A 26,217-nucleotide genomic window follows, 5' to 3' on the forward strand; every position below is an offset into this window, starting at 1 on the left:
AACTAAAGTAAGACTAGAAAGATGTAAATTACTATCTGGAAGATGTTAAAATAGCATGTGTGGCTCTGGATTGTAAGTGGACTAAAATTAAATGTCATGGTGCATTAGGATGAGAGTACATAGGATGTTTAGAGCCTTCCCCAGCAAATATCATGTCTACATTTTTCTAATATTTCATTACACCCAAGGAAAAAAAACACCATTTCAAAGATCATATGAATTTATGATCAATCTCATATCAGAGAAACCTAGGAATTGAATATCTAGATGCCTTATATAAATGCTAGTAATTTACACACCTGAATATTCAGCTTCTCTGAATGTTGTCTTTGTAAACTTCTTTCCATAATCTGCAATCAAAACAATATATGTATGTTAATTGCTACAATTTATAAAGTAATACCTGAATTTGAATTGAACAAACTAGGATGGTGTATTTATTACCATTAAATTATTCTTATATAGAATTTAATAAAAATTAAATTTCTTTTCTCTAAAAATTAATTTTTTCTATTTATTGTAACCATGAAGCCACTTCATTTTAATGTAATAATGTTTCCAAAACTATGTTAAAAGTTTCTAACACATTTACAAAAATGAGAATTCATGACTAAATTTGCTGTTCAGAATATCTAAAATTAAAATGATTAAGCTTTTCAAAAGAAGACAAATGGCCGATAAACATGAAAAAATTCTCAGCATCACTAACCATCAAGGAAATGCAAATTAAAACTACAAAAATATATCAACTTGCACTGTAAGAATGGCTTTTATTAAAAAGTCCAAAACAACAGATGCTGAAATGGATGCAGAGAGAAAGCAACGCTTATACACTGTTGAGGGGACTGCAAATCAATACAATCTCTATGGAGATTGTATTGGAGATTGAATATGGAGATTCCCCGAAGAACTAAAAGTAGACCTATTATAAAATCCAGCAATCCCATTACTGGGTATCTATCCAAAGGAAAAAAAAAGACATTTTATAAATATAACACTTGAACTCAAATGTTTATTGCAGCATAATTCACAATTGCAAAGATGTAGAATCAACTCAAGTGACCATCAATTCATGAGTGGATTAACAAAATGCGGTCTATGTATACTGTGGAGTACTACGCAGCCATAAAAATGATGAATTAATGCCTTTTGCAACAATTTGGATGGAACTAGGGATAGTTATCCTAAGTGAAGTGTCTAAAGAATGGAAAAACAAATACCACATGTACTCACTAGTAATTTGGAACTAACCAATGAGCACACATGTGCACAGAGGGAAGCAAAACTCAGTGGAAATCAAATAGGGAGACTGGGGGGAGGGGATGCATGAAAACCTACCTAATGGTACAATGAACACTAATTCGGTGACCTGCACACTTATAGCCATGATTCAAGCATTACAAAAGTGATCCATGTGCTGCTATAAATATTCTAGTGCAGATGTCTTTTTTATAGAATGTCTTTTTTTTTGGAGGGGGGGGTAGATGCCCAGTAATGGGATACTGGATCAAATGGTAGTCCTCCATGTAGCTGTTTGAGGTATCTCCATATTACTTTCCACAGAGGTTGTGGAATAGTTTTCAGTCCCACCAGCAGTGTATGAGTGTTGTCATCTCTATGCATCCATGCCAACATTTATCGTTTTGGGACTTAATATGCTCAAGTAAAAAGAAATAATGCCAACAAATAAAAAAAAAAAACAACCAAAAGTGATCCATGTAACCAAAACCATTTGTATCCCCATAATATTTTGAAATAAAAAATATATAAAATATGAAAATAATTCAGGCAGCTTGCTTTACAAATAAAAGTAGATAATTTTTATAGTGAGTTGAGAATAGGGATGGAATGAACCAGCATCATCTCCTTTCCTGATTTCTTCTGTCTTGTTATCTCAACCCAATTTCAAGTTTCATTATTATTACCAGACTCAGAGAAGAAATGAAGAAAAGGCATCTGGGACATATTATTGGTACTAATTGACCGACACTAATGTGCACATATGGGGAATAACATTCACAGGGTGTTGGGCAGGTAGGAGGAGGAGAAGGGGATGGTTAAATCCACACCTAACAGATAATTAGTTGTTCATTCAGAGAGACAGAAAGGTAGAGCAAGAAAGGAGAGAAACAATATGAGTTGGATTATATGTCCTTTTAAGCCACTGAATCATCTTTCTTAAAACAGGCAGATGATCCTTCTACAGCCAAACTCAAAGGGGACCCTAACTAGATTTCTTAGGTGTTTCTGTACAAGTCCACCATCTCCCACACATTGTTACAAAAACTCCAGCTACCTCAGCTTCCTAATTTCCAATATTCACCTACTCTCTTCTGGGAGACCATCATCCTGTACTTGATTCCCTTTCCTTAACTGTGGTTCAGAATAACTTCATACAGAAAGCAGAGGATATCGGAGGGCTCATCTTACATGTCTGTCTTCTCTCAGAGATCAGAATTCTGTGATGCCTTTCAATCATGTCTGCAATCAACTGCTTTATTCATTTTGTCCAGTTTTTAGTACTTTATATTGGAAGAAAAAGTCCAGTTCTAGTTATCTATGATGGCTGAAGATTGAATTCTCTCTTTAGGTGATTTTTAAAAAGTTTAGCAGCATTTTTCCTATGTGCCAGTTATAGCCTTAAGAGTAATCTACTGTATAAAACACTCAGACATTCATACAAAAATATGAAGTGGCTTTTGAAGAGATAATGAGGAGATAGGGGCAAGAGACTTACATTTATATGCTAGTCAGTAATGATGTTATGAAAGAGTATAAGTAGGCTGTCACTGATGAATGAAATGATTACATTTGATTAACTTCTAAAGAAAAGGATAACTTTTACACAACGGTAAACTCAAAGACTTGTGAGTTATTAAAAAAAAAAAAAAGAAAGAAACAGGTATGTATTTCAGGAAGAGACCAGTTGATGAATATAAATAGCCCGTCAAGTGAAAAAAGCAAGGATTACAAAGAATGGGTAAATCAGGCCTCTGGCCATGATATTGAAGACTAAGAGTGATTTTCAACTCAACACAAAAAGATACGTGGCTAACAGGTATGAGAAAAAACGGGGTATAGAAATCTGTGATGAATGGAAAATGACCAGGCCATTATAAAAACCAAAGGCACCACTGAGGACCACTGAGCTGCCTAAACTGTGTCAGTAACATTCGTAGAACATCCATAGAGAGGAAAGAGGGAAATAAGTGCCCAGAGGCTAAAGAAATGTCTTCATGTCTATTCTCTTATGTTAGCTCTAGAGCATACAACAAAGCATCTTATAGAATCATAGAGGAGAGAAGTTCTCTTTTTCCACCACACTGAGATTTTCCCCCAGGCCAAAAGCATCAAGATGCCAAGGCTGTTTAGTAAAACTGTTTTGGAAAGCATTATCAGAGTGAGAATGCAGAGGTGCCTGATTTGCATAATACAAGACATCCAGTGTTACTAACTAAAGATATCTTCTCCATAGTTCAATCCAACTAGCTCTAAAACCATGCTATGGGGGAATATTGGGCTAAAAACTAGGGACATAAAGGCAACTCATACTATTTTATTCCTCAAGTAGTTCACAACTCAGAAGAATAACCTGAGATAAAAAGATTCAAAATTTTGACCAGTAATTACTTTTAATTTTTCTTAGTGAGAAGAGATAAAACCACATATAACATTGTAATTCGTAAAATTTGCCAAAACGTTAATAGGATTAAGCAGAATATAGTTTAATAATTTAATATAATATGATGTTCTTTTAACCTTAGTAAAATAACATAAAAAGAAAAGTTGAGTTTAGGAAAGTATACATGGGTTAGCAGGGATGATATTGTCTTTTTTACAGTATTTCAAGGTTCCAACAGAAAAAAACCTAAAATTTCATTTATATGGTTCTACTAGCTGATGCAGTTTAGAATTTTCCAATTAGGAAATACAAAGCCTCAAAGTGAATTTTCAGGTTCATGATCATGAGAGAGGATCATAATGAGAGTATTGTGTGGATAAAGGAAAGACTAAGTCAATGTGACTAACATTTACTCTCCTGTCAACTCATAGTGCAATTCAGGGAAGCTGAATTACATTCACTTCATACAATGATACTTCACTGTTCTGTGCATTTGAGGGTTTTACTTTCTTTTTTTATTATGGAAAAGAGTACAGGACAATAAATGAGGCTGAATATATTTTATAGTAATTGATTTGAAAAAATTTAAAAAAAAACAATAGTTGAACATGAAAGCTAAGTATGTGAAAATAAAAGATTCTTTGGAATGTTAAAAAAGTATCAAATTATTTTTTTCCTAAAATTACCAAATCTAAGATTAGACCTGATAATCCTTAAGGCTCTTGAGTAATAAAGGTACTCAGAAACCTACCTCTCACACATATTTTTTTGCACTCTTCCAGACTGTCAAATCGATTCTGATTTCCTTCACATCCCCCATATACAAATTCTTCACACTGTTGAGTGAAAATATTGAAGAAAAATCTCTTCATCATTGCTTTGCATGGGCCATCATCCGCCTTCAATGCACAAAATGAATGCAGAGGTTTCAGTGGTGGCAACGCAGTATCTACATGGTAAAAATAAAAGATATAACATGTAATCCTCCATCAACACTTCAATAATATTCCTTTTTTCCTCTATAATATGTCCTGATTTAAAGTAAAAGTACAACAATAAAATATGCTGATAAGAAACCATAAAAAGTTATTCAGTTATCAAAAAGGTAGATAAAAGTTAGTAAATTCACCAAATGAGACATATTTTATAATCTATTAAAGTTTAATAGTTGATTGCTTATCAACTATTAAAGGAAAAATGTATTATAATTTTTTTCTAGATTTTTGTTAATAGGTATTGCTTAAATCTGTGTCAGTTGACTGAGAGGGAATTGAATAATAGATGTAAGGCAACCTCATTCAAATGCATGTGTCTACAACAGACCCCTACATTTAACTCAGTTAATAGATAATTCTTTTGAGTTTCTCTCCCTAAACCACAGCTGTGTCACTTTTCACACATAAAACAACTCTTTAAAAACAACAGTATATTCACATTTATATATATATACATATATATCTAATATACATGTGTTTTATATGTATCATACTATATTGAACCATTCCCTAATTATGAAAATTAACTTGTTTGATGTTACATAAAGAATACACTCCATGGGGCATTCTTTTACTTACTGTGATTGGTTTTTAATAATGCTGAAAAAACTTAAACAATGCTTTTTATATTTTAAATAGAATGAGGCAATTCTTTTGACCTTGAGTTAAATTTTTTTTCTCTAAACATTTAGTCATTAATTTTAATAATGGAAATATTTCCTATCTTGAGAAGGGACAGAATGAGACTCTGTCTCAAAAAAAAAAATCACATAAAATATTTTTATTTTATTTTTTTATTATTTTTTTTAGAGACAGAGTCTCACTTTGTTGCCCAGGCTAGAGTGAGTGCTGTGGCATCAGACTAGCTCACAGCAACCTCAAATTCCCAGGCTCAAGCCATCCTCCTGCCTCAGCCTCCTGAGTGGCTGGGACTACAGGCATGCGCCACCATGCCCGGCTAATTTTTTGTATCTATATATTTTTTTAGTTGGTCAATTAATTTCTTTCTATTTTTAGTAGAGATGGGATCTCGCTCTTGCTCAGGCTGGTTTCGAACTCCTGACCTCGAGCACGCCCGCCTCAGCCTCCCAGAGTGCTAGGATTACAGGCTTGAGCCACCGCGCCCGGCCGCACATAAAATATTTTTAAAGCATGAAATTAAGGAAAAGTTTGTGGATGTATGATCATCTGAAAGGAAATCCAGTTTAAATGTCCTGTAACTTCAAAAATTATGTGAATGTTTTCTAAAAGACAAAATATGCAAATAATAAAAGTAGGATCAGATAATTTTATCAAGTCTCTTCCACCCTTAACCTATTATTATTCTAATTATATATTTTGAATCATTAATAATATCAAGTATAGCTATATTTCAATAATGTTAAAACGCTCTAACAAAGCTATTGGAATGTTACTGCTAATTTTTATGTGAGTCATAAAATGATAGGTAGTCCTTGTAATCTTGGAAAAGTTAAAAATATAGCTTTCTATACATAAGTTGAAATTTTTATGCTGTTTGACTCATATGACACTGATTATTTATGAACATATGAATTTTATCTCAGCTACTAACACAAATTTTAAAAAATTTGAGGTGAATTTATAAAATACCATTTCACTATTTGATTTACTTGATAACTGACTTAACTATTTTTTTAAATTGAAATAAATTGAGCAGACAGACAGAACTGATAGAACAGTAAGTTTTTCAGACCCAAAATTTGATAACGTAGAATAACATATGACGGGGAATAATTATGATAGACGGATACCTTCAGCACTAAACACAGTTGTAATGAACTAGCTAATTGGAAAGTAATAATTCTGGCTAAACCTTTAAGTAAAATTGAGTTTTATACACCTGAGCAATTGTATGTTTCAACTTTCTCTGAGGTTATGTTCCATTAACAAAATATAAAGTTTCTTTTTATCAATATGGTATTTTTTATAATTTTAAACCAAATAAACAATGCCCCTAAATCCAATAAATATCTATAGTATATATGTTTATAACTTTATCAAAATGAGTTAATAATTACTGATGAACATGTACAAGTTTAACTGGCATTTCTTTTCCTTTCTAATTCCTTAAAATTTTATGTTGAACTTATCTGAAATATGATAATTGGCTTTAAAGAGTCTCTCAGATACATCAAGAGTTTCAGGTACCTACAAATATGAATATTGCATGGTAAAAATTTAGAATGATAATTTTTCTTAAATATTTTTAGTCTTCATTGAAATTCTCTACTTTTCTTAACTGCCATGCACAAGTACTTTTTAAAGAGAAAGTCATAACATAAATATAATCATACTTGAGATAAATATAATCATACTTGAGAGGGTTGCAAACATATTTTCCATAGAAAAATATCTGTATATAAACAGCCATGACGTATAAAAACCATGTTTTCTCTCTTCATCACTGAAATTATAATTGTCAATTTGAATTCAAAAATCACTGAAAGCTTTTTCTGAATAATGCATTTACAAATAATTGTAAATGCGTTTATATTCTCTGCATTTACTTAAGGATTTTATAATGCCATAACTGACATTTTGAGTTGTTAAATTGTGACAAGTCAGAACGTTTTGCATGAAGACATTAAGTGGAGCATCTGACTTAGAGCAAGCCCACAATAATATCTTTGAATTATCACTGTATCTACACTATAGACACATATTTTGGTACTGATAAAATTTTGATCTATCAGTTCTATAAATATATGATCTCAGAATCATATATCAGAACTCACATACATAATTTCAAGGAATGAACCAGGAATAAATATATTCTGGCATTTTGAATCTTATAGGGATCTTAAAGCTGTATACCATTATCTCAGAAATTCCTGTAGTACTTCTCATATAGTATCACGGTCCTCATTTCCAAGTTAATGTTACTTTAGAACTTTAGAGACAACAAATTAAGGAAGCAGTGTTTCAGACAGACATCTTTAATATAAATATACAGAGCTTTACATGTAAAATACAAGAAACTTTATCTTAACCTGAATTGCCATATATATTTAGCAAAAACATTTCTTATAAATCAATAATTTATATCAGATTTTTTTTTCATTAATGATTCCTCTTTTTACTCTTAATTTTTTTTTTCCTTTGTAGAGAGATGGGATCTCACTCTGTCGCCCAGGCTGGAGTGTCGTAGTGTGATCATAGCTCACTGCAACCTCCAGCTTCTGGGCAAGCGATTCTCCTGCCTCAGCCTCCTGAGTAGCTGGGACTACAGGTGCACACCACCACAGCTGGATATTTTTACATTTTTTATAGCCGCAGGGTCTCACTATGTTGCCCTCGCAGGTCTCGAACTCCTAGCCTAAAGATATCCTCCTGCCTCGGCCTCTCGGAGTGCTGGGCTTACAGGTGTGAGCCATTGAGCTCGGCCTCTTATTATTTTTTGTACTCCTTATCGTCAAGCTAAATTTTTTCCATTTTCTGTATTAAGGATATTCTCACCCCAAACTCAATCTGCTATTAAGTAATGGTGCCACCAGGTGGTGGTAGTGCACCACAAAACAAAAGATAGTAAACTGCGAGTTGAGCAGTCACGCCTACTAGCAATGACAACACCTAATGTTTACTGAGTAATAACTATGCTCTGGACATTTTGTAATTGTATCACTTAATGATCATAACAACCTAACCTTCTGAGTTATGCATTTTTTTCTCCATTTTATAAATCATAAACTAGCATTTCAGAAATTAAATAAATGGCTCAAATTCACACCATAAATGATGGGTTTTGAATCGATCCCATTTGTTTTTACACCAGATATCTCAAACTTTCTTTATAACTGAGTGATATTGTTACAGATCCATGATTAAGATTCCAAAACTGACATCTGCATCAAGCACACAGATTCAGTTATAAAAAGTTCTGCTCAGTTAATAACATTTCTTTCTAAAATTCACTTTGTAAAACTAAAAATGGCTTCATGGTGGAGGCAAATGATAATTTTATAGCAATTTGCTAAAGAGAAAACACTTAAGTATTAACTTTTATTAACTATATTTTATTATTAGCTTATTCACCTTTATCATTCATATTTTAATGTATTTCCCAGAGGAATCCTATATTAGATTATTCTTTTGTGCTGTGAGCTTGTGCCCCACATCTGAACACAGCATCCCTGGAATTGGGCAGTGGCCAGGTGTGCTGTCTGATCCACAGTTCCCTGATGCTCCACTCAAAAGGGATAGAAGTCTGCCCTGGTTTTCATTTCTTACTTTGAATAAACCTTTATGAATGTTAATAAATGTGTACTGAGCATGTGTCAGGCACTGTGCTGTCACTGCAGATATGACAGTAAATTAGGGGGCAACAAGCAGTTCCTCCTTCATGGGACATACAGACATTAGAGACTGACTTACATAAATAATTAGGAATTTCTGGGTGCTGTGTGAGCATATAATAGGATAGCTAAGCTAGCCTCAAGAGGTCATGGATAAACTTCCTGAGACTTGAAATTGAGACTTGACAAAAATGCTGACAGAGACAAGGATTATCTGCCTCTTGCCAAGAAACTGGAAAACACAGGGTGATCTAATAGGTATTTAATCTGATGAAGCCATAAAAATAGGATTATGGCTTATTTAATCATTTTTTAATTGATGAAATGTATTTTATATCTCATAGTTTGAGGGTTACATTCTTACTTTCCCTTTCCCTGTGTCCTGGGATGTTGGATAGAAGGCTCACTATAATATTTCATACCTGAGAATATGCCATGCCCTTGACTGCTAGAATTCTCCTTCTCCTGGAACTTGTTTGTGAATCTAGGGCTTTTGGGTAACTTGCTAAGAGTCCATGTGCTGCTTGTCTCTCTGACTAAAGGATTCAATTTCTCCAGTAGTGAAGAACACAGACAAGTACTGTTGGCCTTCTCTGCATCATAAAATGTGCCAGATGTTTTTTTATGTGGTTTATATAACAGCCATATGGAATTAGTTACTTACATCATTTATTTACGGCTTAGAACCTTGGAAGTCAGAGAGTTTAAATAACTCAATTAATTTCACAAAGGTACTAGATGACAAACCACAACTACAGACTCAAGACTGTTTGATTCTGAATACTATAAAATATATCTGCCTTTCTCTAAATGTTCCCTGCTAATCTTCTCTCTCCCAGCCCAAAAGTATTTTTCTAAAGCTGTTTTTATTATTTCTGTGGTCTTATCAAGAAGTTAATTCTATATCATCCTCTTTTCTGGTGGATTGATTTTTGAAAAGTCTACTATTGACTTGTGAGAGAAGCAATAAAACTGTACATATTTTTCTATAAATAACAGTACCCTATTTCAGTTGAAATGGATGTTGGTATGATCTTGGCATCATGTGATAAATTATATCTCCAAAACAGAGTTTATTTGGATGTGAGATCATGTTATTGCAAAATGTATTAAAAACAAAGCAAAAACAAAACTAGGTAAGACCGTGCAGCTAGTCAGCCAAGAGGACTTCAAATCTAACTTAAAGATCAAAATTCCTTGTTACCCATCTAGGTTTGGAAGCTACCTTAGAGTGATTTTAAATTATCACTTCATTATTGATGAGTTAACTCTGGTTTATGGTCAGCTGTGGCAGCAACAATTTCAGGAACCTCCTGACTAATGGGTCTTCTCAGTCTGATTGAGGGAGACTGGAATGGGAGAATACCAGGAACATTTGGACCCATTCTCCTCCCACTTCCCAAAACTGAGGCTGCCTGCCTCTTCCCTGCTGGGACTGACTTTATCTTCTACATCCTTTGTTTCCATAAACCCTAGAATATTAGAACTTTAACCCAATCCCTTTTGAGAAAAGAGCTGAATGAAGAAACTCATCTCATAATGATCAAATTCCAATTTGCAAAAGGCACATTATAGTATTACTGTATTAAATAATTTTCCATCTCCAGGAAATTTTTGTAACATCACTTCCCCTTGCCAAGCTCTCAGGTCGACATGCTTAGATGAGTCTCCTTCCTCTTTGCATGGATGGCAGTACCTATGCATGCTTCCTTCTCTGCATTTACTACACTATACTGAAGTAACCTTCCACTCTTCAGTCTCCCTATGAAATTGTGAGATTCTTGAGAACCTGGTCTCAGCCATTGTTGTTTCCCTAGCACCTTCCACACTTTCAGGCACAGAAGATGTTTTATTCAATCTTTATTATGATGAAGTACACTGAACACAATCACTTTAAAGATTTATTAGAGATATGAAATAAGAAGGTGTTTATAGAAATCTTTTGCACATCATAAACTGCTATACAAAAAGAAGGTATTATGTTGTTAATATCCTATCCCTATTTCCGATGACTTGAGATTGCTATCAATAATTTGCTAATTTGCCACAAAATGTTACTTTTAAGAAAGATATACACAATCACTGTATAGTCTTCTCTTGTTCTATTTTTTATCGTCAATGTTTTTATTTTTTTGATGCAGAGCTTTATGGGATAACTTGTATTACCAGGTCCTTTGCTGTCCTGCTTGACTAGATTCTTACACTGAACTCAAAAATTCTTACTTTGGAAATATAGGCAAGAATGAGAGAATCCCTGATGCCTTAGAGGTCTGTAGTTCCCTCTCTTCACACTTTCCCCACCCCAGGGTGGCATCAAGTGCCCTAGAGAGTTGTTCCCACACTATTTTGCTCCTTGCAATATCCCAGGGTTATGCCAGTGTTTGTAGCCTGAAGAAAGGGAAGTCTTTCAGCTAAAGTGATCTTATTTTTGGACTAAGTTTTTAAAAAGTAGAAAAAAAAAGACACACCAGGTATAAGAAGTTTCCAAAGAAAAAATTCACTTCAATAAAAACTAATTTTTCTACACAAAGGAAAAATATGCTAGTGTTTGGATTAAAACTGAGAGCTTTGACTAGCTTAAAAAAATAAATGCATGTAACATTTTACCTGTGATATTTGTATGTTCTTCACCTTCCTCAGGATCAGCTTTAAGAGGGGCAGGGGCAAGACTAAGCAGCAGAGAAGCCCAAAGAACATGTTCTTTCTTCATTGTATAAATCACTTCTGAAATATAGAATCCATACACATCTAATAAATAAAGTGTTAATGTGTACTTGACTACAGACTAGTAGAAATCATGCATCCTTACAAATGCAAATTTCTATGACATTTAACGTAGGTTTACACACATCTCTCTCCACACAATCCATGAGTAATATGTAAAATATGTATGTAGTTTTCAAAATTATGGACAAATGCACTCAGTGCATATATTCAATAATATTCAAGTATACAGGTCATATTCTAACTTTGAAAATGTAAGTAAAAGGGCAATAATTGAGTGACATTGATAACGATGATCACTATGGCTAACTATGTATTAAGATCCATTTTCATGTGCAATTCTACTTTCTACATCTTTCTTATAACTATTCTTCTTTTTTAGACAGAGCTAATTATATTTTTTGTATTTTGCTATGATTTCTTTAATACAACTTTCAATTTCTGATTTCTCTTTTCCTCTGCTCTGCTCTTTGTATTAAAAAGGAAATACATATTTACAATTTTCAACTTTTTAAAAAAAATATGTTCATTTTTATAATCAATTTCTTAGCCAGGTTTTCTATGAGATAGCAGAGAGCCAGAACTGCAGACAAAAGAAATGTCTAACATTCCAGCCACTCCTATTCCCCAGTTCATCCTCCCTCAATTAAGTGAGCTATCTGATTCAAACGAGTTTCACAGTAAAGTGGCTTTGTGAAAAACTGACACTTTTACACTCTAAGGGAAACAGCTTTCAGCAGCAGAGTGAGACACTTCCTGCTTCAGGATGATTTAAAGGTTCATAGCAAAAAATAAAGAAAAACACCTCTAAATACATTTTTTTTAAAAGATTTTTTCCTTTGTATTTAAAGATGGAAGGAAATGTGTAATGTGCATGTAGCACAGGAAGAGAAAAAAGGGAACACGTGCTCATGTTCTCAGCCACTAATGTCACTCAAGTCAGGAAGGAAAGGGAGATCTTATCAGTAAACAGTCACAAATGCAGGGACAGATACTCTATCAAAAACAATCTAGAATTCTCTGGTTTTGTCTGTAGTGGCTCACAGCTTCAACATAGACCATTAAGGTGTGGATAGCCTTATAATAAATAATAAAGTAATAAATATAATTTTTCTTAAAATTTCACTAAAATCACTAGTGAAACATATAATCTATTTTCTCACACTTTGGAAATGTTAACTCATTTGATTTTTGGTCAGTAGAAGTGTTATATACCTTGTAAATCATACCATAAACTGTTTGAATTCACAAATATCTGTGTATGCATATGTACATGATAAGATAACTTTGAAGACTCAACTTTTATTCTTTATCTTACTTTTGAATACATATTTTTCCAACACTCTCCTGTTTCCATTTGATTACTTAAGGTGTAAAATCCTGTTCTACTTTGAGTGTAAAACGAAGCACGTTTATTTGTATCACGTGGCTTAGGGAGCAGGCTGAGGTTGGGTGCTGCTGAGGAACTTGAGAATTAGGGTTCTAATTCCAGCAAGCTCCTTTCTTTAAAAATGGTGGCTTACAGTGTTATCCAAATAGTAGTTTAGAACATTCCTTAGTTGTAAGGATCAGAAGCCAGCTCACAAATATTTAGATCATGGGTTCATTTATTCTAGAAAATGTGAAGCAATCTAGGAATAGAAGGACAGGTTTGTGTTGGATCTCAGAGACAACTAGAGCCAGGGAACTGGCCACCACCAGGTACCTCTCTTTGCTGTTACACTCCTTAGACAAGCTTGATTTTCTCTTAATGCAGCCCAATTTTCTCCACTCAAGCAGGATGCCTGGTCACTGGCCCTGGGTTCTAAACCTTAAGAATTCTTCCATCAAAAAAACATGACTACTTCTCTTTATGAAGCAGGTTCAAACAGCTTGGAGACTAACACTGATAGGTTCACCTTGGAACAAGTGCCACCTTTGGGACTAATCCATTTGAGTTGGGAGCTACAGGAGATCCTCATGGATTTGGTGGACCCTACACTGGTCAGAAGTCAGGATTAAGAAAATAGTATTACAAATCTTAATGGAAGTATGGTTTTGATGGTGGAGTGGACTGGTGTAGCTCTGACAAGGAGGGGGTTGTTGCTTCTAGAAGAAGGGTGGAGTGTTGGACAGATAAAACTATGACTATATTCTACAGCAAGCCATAGTTAATTATTTGCTGATCCAGAACTTTGTATGATACAGTCAATTTAAAAAATAGATGAGCACAATGTAGCAAAATACACACACATCAGAAAGAAAAAAGGCAGGTATATAATTTAAAGAAAAAAACAGGAAAACAAACAAAAAGCAAATAAAGTACATGCATTACAAGAGCAATACAATATTCAAATTTTTACAGAAAAATCCTATTGTGAGTGATAGCAGATTTCATATAGGGATGAAAGCATGTACCAAATCTGATATTTAAGTGTCTCTTTTTTCTTTTTGAGCAACCCAAATTGCTAACATTGGAAAACACAAGTTGATAAACACCATCCAGGGATCTCTTCCCCTATAGTCCTGCAGGGGATTGCCTGTGAGGAACTGCTTGATAAGCACATAGTCCTGGTTTTCTGGTAGAAATATTCTCTTTAAAAAAGTTTCAATTATTTAGAATGGTTTCAGATTTACAAAAAAATCTTGAGAAAAGAGTACAGAGACTTCTCTTGTATCTCAAACTCAGTTTTCCTATTTTTAACATCTTATATTAGTATGGTGCATTTGTTACCATTAATATACCAATATTGATACATTATTATTAAGTGAAGCCCATACTTGCATCAAATTTCCTGTTTTTCCCTAGTCTCTTTTCTGTTCCAGAATCCCATCCCGAATACCATACTACTTTTAGCTGTGATTTCTCCTTAGCTCCCCTTAGCTGTGATAGTTTCTCAGACTTTCCTTGTATGATGATCTTGACAGTTTTGAGAAATACTGGTCTGGTATTTTACAGGGTGCCCCTTTATTGGAATTTGTCTGTTTTCCTTATAATTAAACTAGGGTTATGAATTTGGGGGAAGAAGATCACAGAGGTAAAGTGATATTTTAATCACATCATAACAAGGGTATATATTACCAACATGATTTATGACTGTTGATATTGACCCTGAATATCTGGCTGGGGAAATGATCATGAAATTTCTACACTATGAAGTTACTTCCTACCTCCTCCTTGCCATACTGTACTCTTTGGAAGGAAGTCACCATGTATAGCCCACACTTTAAAGAATGGAGAGTTTTGATCTCTCTCCTTAAGGTTAGAGTATCTACATAAATTGATTGGAATTCTTTTGCATCAGATATTTGTCTCCTCTCCTCTATTTATTAAATTATTCAATCTTTTATATCAGTATGGACTCGTGAATATTTATTTTATACTTTGTGTTATAATCCAATACCACTCAATATTGTTGCTCAAATTGTCAATATTAAACAAACATGAGTTCTTATATATGTGTTCAACACAAGTCATTCTAGCCTCCTTTCTTGTCCTATCTGTAACAGGAAGAATGAAACTTGATTCTCACCATCTACCAACCATTTAATTAATTGTTCAATTCTAATATACATGAATAGCAATATTAGAATTGTTAACTCATATCCTCTCGGTTACAACTTTACTAACTAGTGTGCAGTGTCTATGTGCAGCTACTTTTCCCTTTATATTTATAGACTTCACTTATTTCCAAAGTTACTTAAATCTGCATTGCACCTTGAACACCTCTGGTGAGGTTGTTTCCTACATTTGTAATACATTGAGATTTTCTTGTCACAGTCTATATTCTTTTCTGGGATTCCTGACCTCTTAAATCATATTTTTAATTAGTATACATTGTAGTACACTCTGTCATATAGTTGCAATCATACAGGATGTAGTCTTTTAAGATTGGCTTCATATGCTTAGCCATATCCATTTAAGGTTCCTCCATATCTTTTCATGGCTTGATAGCTCATTCTCAGTTTTTCTTATCACTCAGTAATATTCCATCGTATGGATTTACCACAGTTTATTTACATATTGAAGGACATCTTGGTTGCTTACAGTTTTTGGTGATTATGATTAAAGCTTCTGTAAACATTTGTGTGCAGCTTTTTTTGTGTGGACTTAAGTTTTCAAATCAATTGGGTAAATATCTAGGAGGGTGATTGCTAGATCATAATTTAAGACAATGCTCTCATTTGTAAGAAACTGGCAATCTGTCTTCCAAAATAGCTATACCATTTTATATTCCCACCAGCAATGAAGGAGACTTCCTGTTGATCTACATCCTCACCAGCATTTGGACTTTCAATTTCTTGGGTTTTAGCTATTTTAATAGGTTTCTACTGGTATCTTATTGTTATTTTAATTTTCTGTTTTCTGATGAATGATGACTATATTTTCATTGCTTATTTGCTATCAGTATATTTTTTTGATTAAGTATATTTTCAGAACTTTTGCCCATTTTTAAATTGGGTTGTTTGTATTCTTATTGTTGAGATTTAAGGATTCTTTGTATATTTTGGATAGATGTTCTTTATCAGATATGGGTTTTACAAATACAGTCTGTGGGTCATGCTTTTAATTTTGTTTTTAGTGATTTTTCTGGATTCTACCAAAGGACTTGGTGGACTTTGATTTCTTTGGTCTTGCATCACATTGTGCTAATGTGCCTGGAAATACACTGACATTAAAAACCACTATCTAGGTATAACAAATAGTTCAATATCTCAGAGTTCATTAGTTTTAAAGTACAATTGGAATATTTCCTTAATATTTTGACTTATACTTTCCTGCCTTAAAGTTTATTTACACATTTTTTCCTACAGAATCATATTTTTGCTATTTTACTTTCTTTCTATTTAGTTGATATCTCATTGTTTGGACAACTATAGCATTATTTTAAAGGTATAAATTTTTATTGTATATTATTTCTTTGATATCTTGCAATTGTTCAGTAATCTAATCTTTATAATTTATTTAAACTTTCTTGTTATAGAAGTCAGCTTAATAGAGTTCATAGGTAACATCAGACTGTTTATGACTCAGTGGCTGGATACATTTATAATCAGGCTTCTAAATTAGTTAAACCTATCATAGGTGTACTCTTGTACCTGGTTTCTTTCAAATATCTTTTTCAAATACCCTTTTGTATGATTTATCAAAATATAGTGTGATAGTACAGTCAAGAATGCTTTGGGCATTTATTTAAATTCATGAACTATAGAAAACCATTGTGTTTCAAAGAATATTTAACAGTTTGAAGTTGACTTAGTATTTTTGAAAATGGAAGTAAAAATACAATTTTTTAATAATTTAATTTAAAAATTGAGCATGATTTTTGCATCATCAGAATTAATTAGTCATACTGATTCTTAGATTGGGAATCTTTTTTTGATTTATTGGTTTAAGAGTCTTTTGGTAAACTTTCATTAATTTCTAATTTGGCATCAGAAATTGTTTAAGCAAGGATATATTATAAATGTGTTAAAGCCTAGTTGTGCATGATAACATGTTAGATACTAATGTAAATTAAAAAGTATAGGCAAAGCCTGGGACACTTAAGAAATTTACATTCAAGATATCTTGAGAAATAATGCTACAGAAAAGGAACGTCAATAGATTTTCTGAACCAGAAAAATATTTTACAAAGCATGTTGTGATTTGTGCTTTGTTAAAATCCAGGGTATGTGGAAGGAAAGTGAGAAAGCAATACAATAAGTGGAATTAACAGCTAGAATATCGCAGAGAGTCACATTGAAATTATAAACAGGGCTATCATTGGAGCTACAGACAAAAGGGCAGATGTGAGAGACTCTCTGAGTTAAGTATTGATATAATTGAGTAATTGAGTAGATAAAGGATATTAAAGACAGAGGATTCAAGAATATCCTAAGTGAGTTGTTGTGCTATTCATACAACTAGATAAACTGAAATAAGTGCTGATTGCTGTGCATATTATGGATAAATTCAGCCCTGGAAAGATTGCATTTGAGGTTATTAACTTTTCTAAGTGGACCAGTATAAAGGCAGTTACAGACATGGGGCAGCAGCTAGGTGATGTTCTGCTGTGTCATCATGATCTTCATGAGGCAGGATTGTTTTACCAATGACTTCCAAAAAGTCATTCCCAACTACATCAACTTTGTTTCCTATCAGTCTTTCTCACAAACACTTAGCTTTATGGACTCCACCTAACAGTCTTTTGGGTTCACTGAAACTCTAATACTTGAATACTCTAAGGCTATTCTATGTGTAGTACTTTGAACTTGCTATTTCTTATGTTGGGGACACTCTTCCACCAGATCTGGAATGGAAAATTCCTTCTTTATTCAGGACCCTAGTCAGATATTCTCTTCACCAAAAGATCTTCTTGTACTGTATTTAAACAGAAACCACCACCAGTTCCTCCATCTCTCTCTATCATCATAACCTGTTTTTTTCGATTATCTGTCCTTCATTATTGAATGGTAAGAATTCTTTTTATGATTATGAGTATAAATTCTTTGTTAAATATATGCATTGTAAATATGTTCTGTCCTTGACTTGCCTATTGATTTTTGTACAAGTGCCTTTTTAATTTTTATAAATCTGATTTGTAAAAAATTCAATAGCAATTAGCATACTCACAGACTTTTACAATATCATCACAGACAATTTTAGAACATTTTCATTACCCCATCAGGAAATTCTTCACAGTTTAGCCATCATCCCCAACTCCTCAATTTCCCTATCTCTACATAAGTATAAAACAACTATTCTACTTTCTGGCCCTATATATTGCCTATTCTGGAAATTTTATTTAAATGGAATAATATAATATCTGCCTAATAACGTTTTCAAGGTTTATCCATACTGCAGCATATATCAGTAATTTATTTCTTTTTATTGCTGAAAATATTCTATACTATAGATTTTCCACAATTTATTTATCCATTCATCAGTTAATGTACATTTGTGCTGTTTTTACTTTTTGCATATCGTTACTAGTGCTGCTATGAACATTTGTACACAAGTTTTGCTGTGAACATAGGTTTGCATTTCTCTGGGGTATGTACCTAGGAGTAGAATTGTTGGATTATATGGTAATTCAATATTTAGTCATTTGAGGAACTGTCAGACTGTTTTCCAAAGCAGCTGCACCATTTCACATTTCTACCAGCAATATCTTGCTTCATTTATTCAATAGCACTTATCACCATTTATATACTTATTTGCTTACATGTGTGCTGGCTCCACCACTAAAATGTTTTCCATTTTTAGCACAGGCATTTTACATAACATTCATAATTCTATGCCCAATACTCAAAACTATGACTGATGTAATACTTGATGAATAAATTAGAATAAACTTTGTAGGCTAAAATTAAGCTGCTGTATAGATCTCTGAATATATGTATGTAGTTTTATTTTTTCCAATTCCACCAAAAATAAAGAGATCAGAAACAAGTATTATGAAATGGTGCCATCAATATTTTTTTCTAATTATGTCTTTTGTATTGCTTATTTTACTTACTGCTTATTTACTTATTGCTTATTTTTCTAAAGGTGTGGAATATTTCAATTAATATTTTATTTAAAAGGAAATTTTTAAAAGAAAATGGAATGCAAATGAAGCAGGTTTAATATTTATAAAAGTTTGCTTAAGTGATAGGTATTTTTAAAGTCAAGGGAAAAAGATAAGAATAATTGCTGAAATCCAAGCAAAAGTTAAGTGTGTGGAAGAGATGACTAAAGAAATGTGTGATTTAAAAAGAGATAATTAGGTGAAACAAATGCATTATTTGCTATTTAACCATGTATTTATGATATTAATATCCATTATGAGAGAATATGTGAAAGACAGGGGAGTGGTCTGAGTGGGATCAACTAAGTGAGGAGCAAAAACTGGAATGGAAAAGGGAAGAACTTTGGGATTTTCACTTGTTAAAGATATGAGCTCTTCTACGTACGAACTTCTTATTGACTGTAATCCCCTTAAGAATCCTATCCTAAGAAGTATGATGTGTATCTTAAGGAAACTAAGGATCAGAAAGGAGATATAACTTCCTCAAACAGAATGAGACAGAGTAATATTTGCACTCATCTCTCTCTGACTCCAGAGTTCATGGATACTTTACCATACAGAGCTGACTTCCCCCAAATTAGTCAATTTGTCTCTACCATTTCTGGAAAGCCTCCTGCCTCCAATTGCCTACATGATTATTCTGATGTGCTTGGTTTATCACTGTGTGGAAACAGCTCTCTCCTGTGGGGAAACCAAGGACCCTTAAATCAATCCAAAGGATGCCCCATGCCTTGATCCCAAGTGGCCCCTTTCTTACTATTTTCCTCTCTTCCTCCCTTCTTCCTTTCTTCCCTTTCTCTTCTTCTTTCTCTCTCTCACATTTTTTTTAATTCTTTCTTTTTTAAATGTGTTTGCTTAGTGGTTAAGAGGAGGGGTTTGGCATAAGACCATGTTATGGACTGAACTGCATCCCACTTCAAATTCCTATGTTAAAGCCCTAACCCACAGTACCTCAGAATGCAACTGTATCTGGAAGGAAGGCCTTTTAAGAGGTAACTAAGGACAAATAAAGTCATTACAGGCAGGCCCCAATCCAATATGTCTGTTATACTTATAAAAATGTTAGGACACAGATACACACAGAAAATACCCATCATCTATAAACAAAAGGGAGAGGCCTCAGAACAAATCAACTCTGCTGACACCTTGATCTCAAGCTTCTAGCCTCCAGAACTGTGAGGAAATACATTTCTGTTGTTTAAACTACCCGTCTGTGATACTTTGTTAAGCAAGCCAGCCGTAGCAAGCTAATACAGACTATAGAGCTTCAAATGCCAGTTCTGTAACTTACTAATTATGTGAATTTGACACTACATTAACTGTCTCTTTGTTTCCATTTCCTCAACTATAAAATAGGTATATACTGGAACCTACCTACCATGTATTTATGATATTAATATTCTTTATGTGTAAGGATTAAATGTAAAGGAATTAAAATGGTGACTAGCTTAATAATGCTAGCTATTATAATTTTTATAAGTAATTCTTGACATCATCTTGGGTGCATTGTAAAAACAGATGCTGAATATTCATAGAGTGTATCCTGTGTTGAAAATGTCATTTCAGACTCTTTGAAAGGTCTAAAAAAATAACTGAAACATAGCCCTGATTTAGAAGGGGGTTAGGGCCAAAATAAGAGAAATTTTGGTTCTAATATGGTTAGGTATGGAAGCCGACAATTGCTAGACTACAAGTTGTAAAGTGAAGAAGTACAGATCTCAATGTAAAAGGCATGTTCTCCTGATGATTCAAATCCATTGGAGCTAAAATATTTTGGTACTTTGGCTTTGCTGGCTGTAAGAGAAAAATTCCAAGGGAATAGCAGAGGATATTGAGATCATCCCATGAGAATTTATGGAATGATCCAAAGAGCAAGACACTCACATAGAATGAAAGAGACTTAAAGTAGGGTGAAATTATGACATTAGATTTCCAGTATATCATGTTGGGAAAGGCATGATCCAATTATCAGGCAGTAGTTGATCTACTATATCATTAGTTTGAGGGTACACACATTATTTTATCTTCAAGTTAATGAAAAACCATACATGGTAAGTATATATTATAATTGTAGTGTTCATATACTTTAAACTTTCTAGATCAGAGTTTCTTTATCAAATATTGTTGAAATGTCTTTGTTTTAAAAGTTTTACTATTAATTGATTAGCTCAATGAGTACATTACCATGTCTAAAAGAAATTTAATTTTAGCTGCTTCTTTATTTATGGTATACCAGTGAAATACAGGAGAGACAAAACCTGACAACCAGAAAAGGAGAAAAAAAAGTAACTTGAAGAATCTTTCCAATTTTCTGCTCAGCAGTGGCTAATGTTGTTATCCTCTTGGTGTTTATTGCTTCTATCTACTCAATTTGGCTGATCCCCAGGGGGTCTATCCTTCTACCCACTAGATCCTGCACTTTTTTTTTTAAATCATTAACCTCTGTTCTTTTTATTTTTTATTTTTCAACTGTTCCTCATTTCAGGTGGATTTGCTGCACACTGATACCAATAAAAATGAATAAAGAAAAGGAAACATTAGAATAAAACTATAGTGTGGGAGGGAGACAATAAACTCTACAGAGATTTTTATAGTTTTCTATTTTCTTTTTATGTTTTCAAGTTTACTCTGTATAAGTGGTATTCTCAATAGAAAACTCCAAAATACTTACATTAATGAGGGTCTGGTAATGGATTTTTGTAAAAAAGTTTTCTTAATAGACTTCTAACTCTTGTTCCCTAATGGAGAACTTGCAGGATCTCAGGGAGAGATTTGAGAGTCATATTTTTCTCAGGAAAAAGAGTTACTTTCTGAATAAATACATTGTGGAAATACAAATGTTTGGGCAGCTTCCCAAGGGACATCTAAGGCTGTGCAACTGCACATTTGCCACATACCAAATTCTAACAAGTCAGCACAGAGCCTTGTTTATCTCTTTATTAACTTCCCCCCTGGGTCCCACATTTTTGGAGTATTGAGTCATCCATATAAACATTATTTTTGCATTAAGATTATTTACCTAAGACATAAAATAAAAATAAAATATCATGAAGTTCACTTTATGGTATCTATATCAAATATATTTTAAGAAATTATATTAGAAAGACAATGATATATTGTTACAAAACTTTTTAAAACAATTTACCCTTCTAAAGTGATTTCTTACCTATTAGGCTACTAATCTTGATAATAATGCTGTGCAATCAATTAGGCAGGTATGTTGAATTTATGTTGAAGATGTGTGATTTATGTTCCAATATGATGTGTTAGATGGCTAGTAAGTGACAAGACTAAACTAGATTCTGAGCTGCATTATTCCAGAACATCCCTAAAATAAACAAGATAAATGGAATAGAGACTGAAGTCCAATTTGGAAAAATATAATTAAAAAATATATTAATTACTAATGTTTCTCTATACTTATTTCTCTGGAAATATTACTTTAACTGCAGCTTGAAGAAGATGGTTAGAGAATATGACCAAGAAAACTACCAAGTTTATCAATACTACAAAGGATAAAAATTGGTTTCTCTGATTTGCTAATTTTACAAGTACAGTTCATTAACCAATATATGCTTTTACCTTGATCATTATTATAATTTTGATTCAGTGAGTTGCCTAAATGTTTTCTATACTTTGGAGTGGGGAACCTATGGCCTTAGGGCCACACATGTCCTTCTGGATCCTTAAGTATGGCCTTTGACTGAATCCAAATTTTACAGAACAAATCCTTTTAATAAGTTTGGATTTTGGTCAAGGTTGTAAAACTTGTGTTTGTAAAACCTAAAACCCTGGGGATTTGCCTCTTATACCTGGGACTAGGGCACAGAAGTTTACCCAGCAGTCAAAGCCTGAATGAATAGACTTAGAACAAGCCTAAACAAGGGATGTTTGAATGAGAAACTTGAAAAGCTGTCAAGTATCATATTTTCTTCTTTCTCCTTAAAATTTAGAAGACATAGAAACCATACATAATATATACACACACTAAAAAAAACTTCATTACAGACAAGGGCAAATCCTATTTTATTGGAGCCTCATTTCAAACATGTAATTATAGTCAACTCTTGAATTACCTGGGATTAATTTTTATACTGTAGATTAACAGTAATTTTTATACTGTTTAGATTTTCTCCCTACATGACATTTTGTAACCACCGGGTGGTTAAATTACAGTTTGTCATTTTAACACACTGACTGACATGTGAGTTGTATTTAACTCATGCTAGTTTCAAGCCTTGAGCAGTGTGAAGCAAAACCTTGCAGTTGGTCCACAAAAATCTCACTTGTTGATGTTCTTATTGTTACAATTAATATTGACAATTTAATTCTAAAAATGTGGATTACATTGCGTATAACTCACAAAGAACAATAAAAAATAACACATTAGAAAGCATTGTTTTATTTTAATTAAACACTGTGGCTTCAGGGGTTTTTTTTTCTAGTGTGGCAGTCACTGTGTTAATTATAATAATTAATAATCATAATGAAAATAGCAGTTTCCATTATTGCACCTTTATCATTATTTTGTTTTTCTCATTTTATTTCACACTCATCTTAAGAAAATGTTATCCTCATTTTATAGAGGAAAGAAAAAGGGTTCAAAATAATAAAATAAGTTGTCCAAAAAACAGCTCGCCAGTGGGAGTGTAAGAATATCTGATTCTGAAGCAAATGCCTTCAATCACTTCTCTATATTGTCAGGTTTTTAAAAATAGTGGTGGTGAAAGAAAATTTAAATATTAATAAAAATCATATTTACACAATGATGTGTGGATTAATGTGATTTGTTTTGATAGAAATGGTAAATAAGAATTTGAAAAAGATGAAAAAAATTTGATAAAGGCAGTCACCATCTTACAATGGAATCGTATTTCAAAATATATTGGTAGGACCAGTTATTTGAAACTCTAAACATACTATGTTATAAATGAAATTCACGTTGATAGGCAAAGTAGTAAATAAATAAATGAAAAGGCTCAATGCTTAAGGCAGGTAGCCTTCAATGAACTAGTCTAGGTTAGAGGTTTGGCAAGAATGCTTCATCAGACCCAGTTTAAGGGACTTTCCTTTGCTATCACTTCCAAAGCAGCCAACAAGGCTTCAAATGAATCTTCATCACATAAGAACACAAGTTATTTGTGGATAAAGCTCACAGGAACTGTCTTAGTCTACTAGGGCTGCTATAACAAAATATCACAGATTGGGTGATATTCTATTTTTCTTACACAACAGAAATTTATTTCTCACAGTCCTGGAGGCTAGGAAATCCAAGATCAGGATACTGGCCAATTTGGTTCCTGGTGAGGGCTCTCTTTCTGAGTTGCAGATGGTGGTTGCCTTCCTTCTATGGCCTCATAAGGCCTTTCCTCTGTGTGTGCAGAAAGAGAGAGAGAGAGAGAGAGAGAGAGAGAGAGAGAGAGAGAGAGAGAGAGAGAGAGAGAGAATATCTTCCTCTTTTTATAAGACCACAATCATATTGAATTATGATTGCACTCTTATTATGTCATTTAACTTAATTACCTCCTAAATTCTTTATCTCCAAGTACATTGGGGGTTAGGACTTCAACATTTTGTAGGGACACAATGCAGTTCAGAGCAGAAAACTTCCTAGTCTTTCAATGAAGTGCCTCTAAATTTGGTCAATAAATTTGTCTCAGAAGTGAGGATGACTACCCTTCTCTCAGAAGAGAGGTAGAGATACATATACTTTCTAATGTGTAATATAATAGCTACAGACTTCCCTCTCCATTTCTTGCTGCATTATGAAGCTTGAGGCAGGACTGGTCACAACCTATTATGTTCCTATAAGAAATATAGAAATCACTTACCTCTTGTATTCTCTGTTTTCTATCAGTTTGCCCAAATTATGTGGTTTTGTTTTTGTTTTGTTTTGTTTTGTTTTGTTTTTTTGGTGGTTATTTCAGAGGGAACAAATGTCTTGGGAAAATAACTATACTCTGCAAGTCTCTTCCAAAAAGTAAATGTCTTTTTTTAGTTCACAATAAGGACAGTCTTGGCAGAGATAACAGACCCTCACTGCCTAAACACTTCTCTACCCTCACTCTTCAAGTGCAGTTGAATATCACATGTTAGAGAGCAGAGAACACTGCCCTGAAGATCAATTCTTATAACCTGATTTGGGAATTAATTTGTTTTCTCATTAGTTACTTGTGCGGGCTAACTATGAAACTACTCAAAAGTTTTATTCTGAAATTGGAGATTCTACTTTTCCCTTCTACTTCTCAAATGCCTGCCCATATTCCATGCTTGTTACTCCTATTCTCACAAATCCTGTTGAATGGACAATAATGGAGTCACACCAGCATCTGCCAAAACTGACTCACCAGAACATACTCAGGTCAACTACTGCTCTATTGGAGAGAAGCATGGTAAAGACTTCCATAGAGGGCCAAATATAGAGCAGACACTATGGTGATCTTAATTGTTTACATTGCAGTCTCTGGCCTAGCTCATGACTAAGGTTCTACGATAAACTCTATAGTCTTTCAGCTTTCAAGGTTCTATTATATGAAATGTTTATTGTGTCTACATGAATTCTGTTCCATGACACATAATGTGATATATTTTATCTGCACCTTATTTACATAATAATCGGTTTCTTTCTATAGTTATTACAAAAACAACAGAAAAACAAATGTATTCACAAGATTTTTGCTATGTGTATTTTGTAACCATTTTATTCTAAATAATTGTAAATAATTGTATTTAGAATAATTGTATTGCCATTCAGAGATACAGTGCTAATACACAATTTGCAGGACTCTATAAAGGTGTTTATTTCTTTGTACCTAAGGAGTACCTGTACTCCTTTGCCTAAGGAGTGTATGTGTGTGTGTGCATGTGTATGTGTTCTTTTCAACTTTATCAATTGTTCTTTTGGATTTCAATAAGCATTTAGTGGCTGCTACTCTGGACAGTATAATGGCTGGGAGCAAATTAGAGAAATATTTTATAGAGCATGATAATGCAAAGTAAGGATTGGCAATAATAAATTTCTAGATTTGCTC

The 26,217-nt window shown here is 33.4% G+C and overlaps 1 protein-coding gene across 5 annotated transcripts in view; it reads right to left on the minus strand.

The window, feature by feature from the left end:
- The window catches only part of TFPI (tissue factor pathway inhibitor), a 71,571-nt gene that overhangs the window by 22,997 nt on the left and 22,357 nt on the right, over nucleotides 1–26,217 (minus strand). For all 5 annotated transcript variants that reach the window (XM_076005740.1, XM_012779469.3, XM_012779470.3 and 2 more), the window contains exons 2-4: nucleotides 11,538–11,654; nucleotides 4,374–4,571; nucleotides 300–350 (exon numbers count right to left, since the gene is read on the minus strand). In XM_076005740.1, the coding sequence (XP_075861855.1) occupies nucleotides 300–350; nucleotides 4,374–4,571; nucleotides 11,538–11,640 (352 nt within the window). In that variant the 5' untranslated portion in view covers nucleotides 11,641–11,654. The remainder of the gene's footprint in view (nucleotides 1–299; nucleotides 351–4,373; nucleotides 4,572–11,537; nucleotides 11,655–26,217) is intronic.

This window comes from Microcebus murinus, chromosome 8 (genome assembly GCF_040939455.1).
Source record: "Microcebus murinus isolate Inina chromosome 8, M.murinus_Inina_mat1.0, whole genome shotgun sequence".
Classification (NCBI taxonomy): domain Eukaryota; kingdom Metazoa; phylum Chordata; class Mammalia; order Primates; family Cheirogaleidae; genus Microcebus; species Microcebus murinus.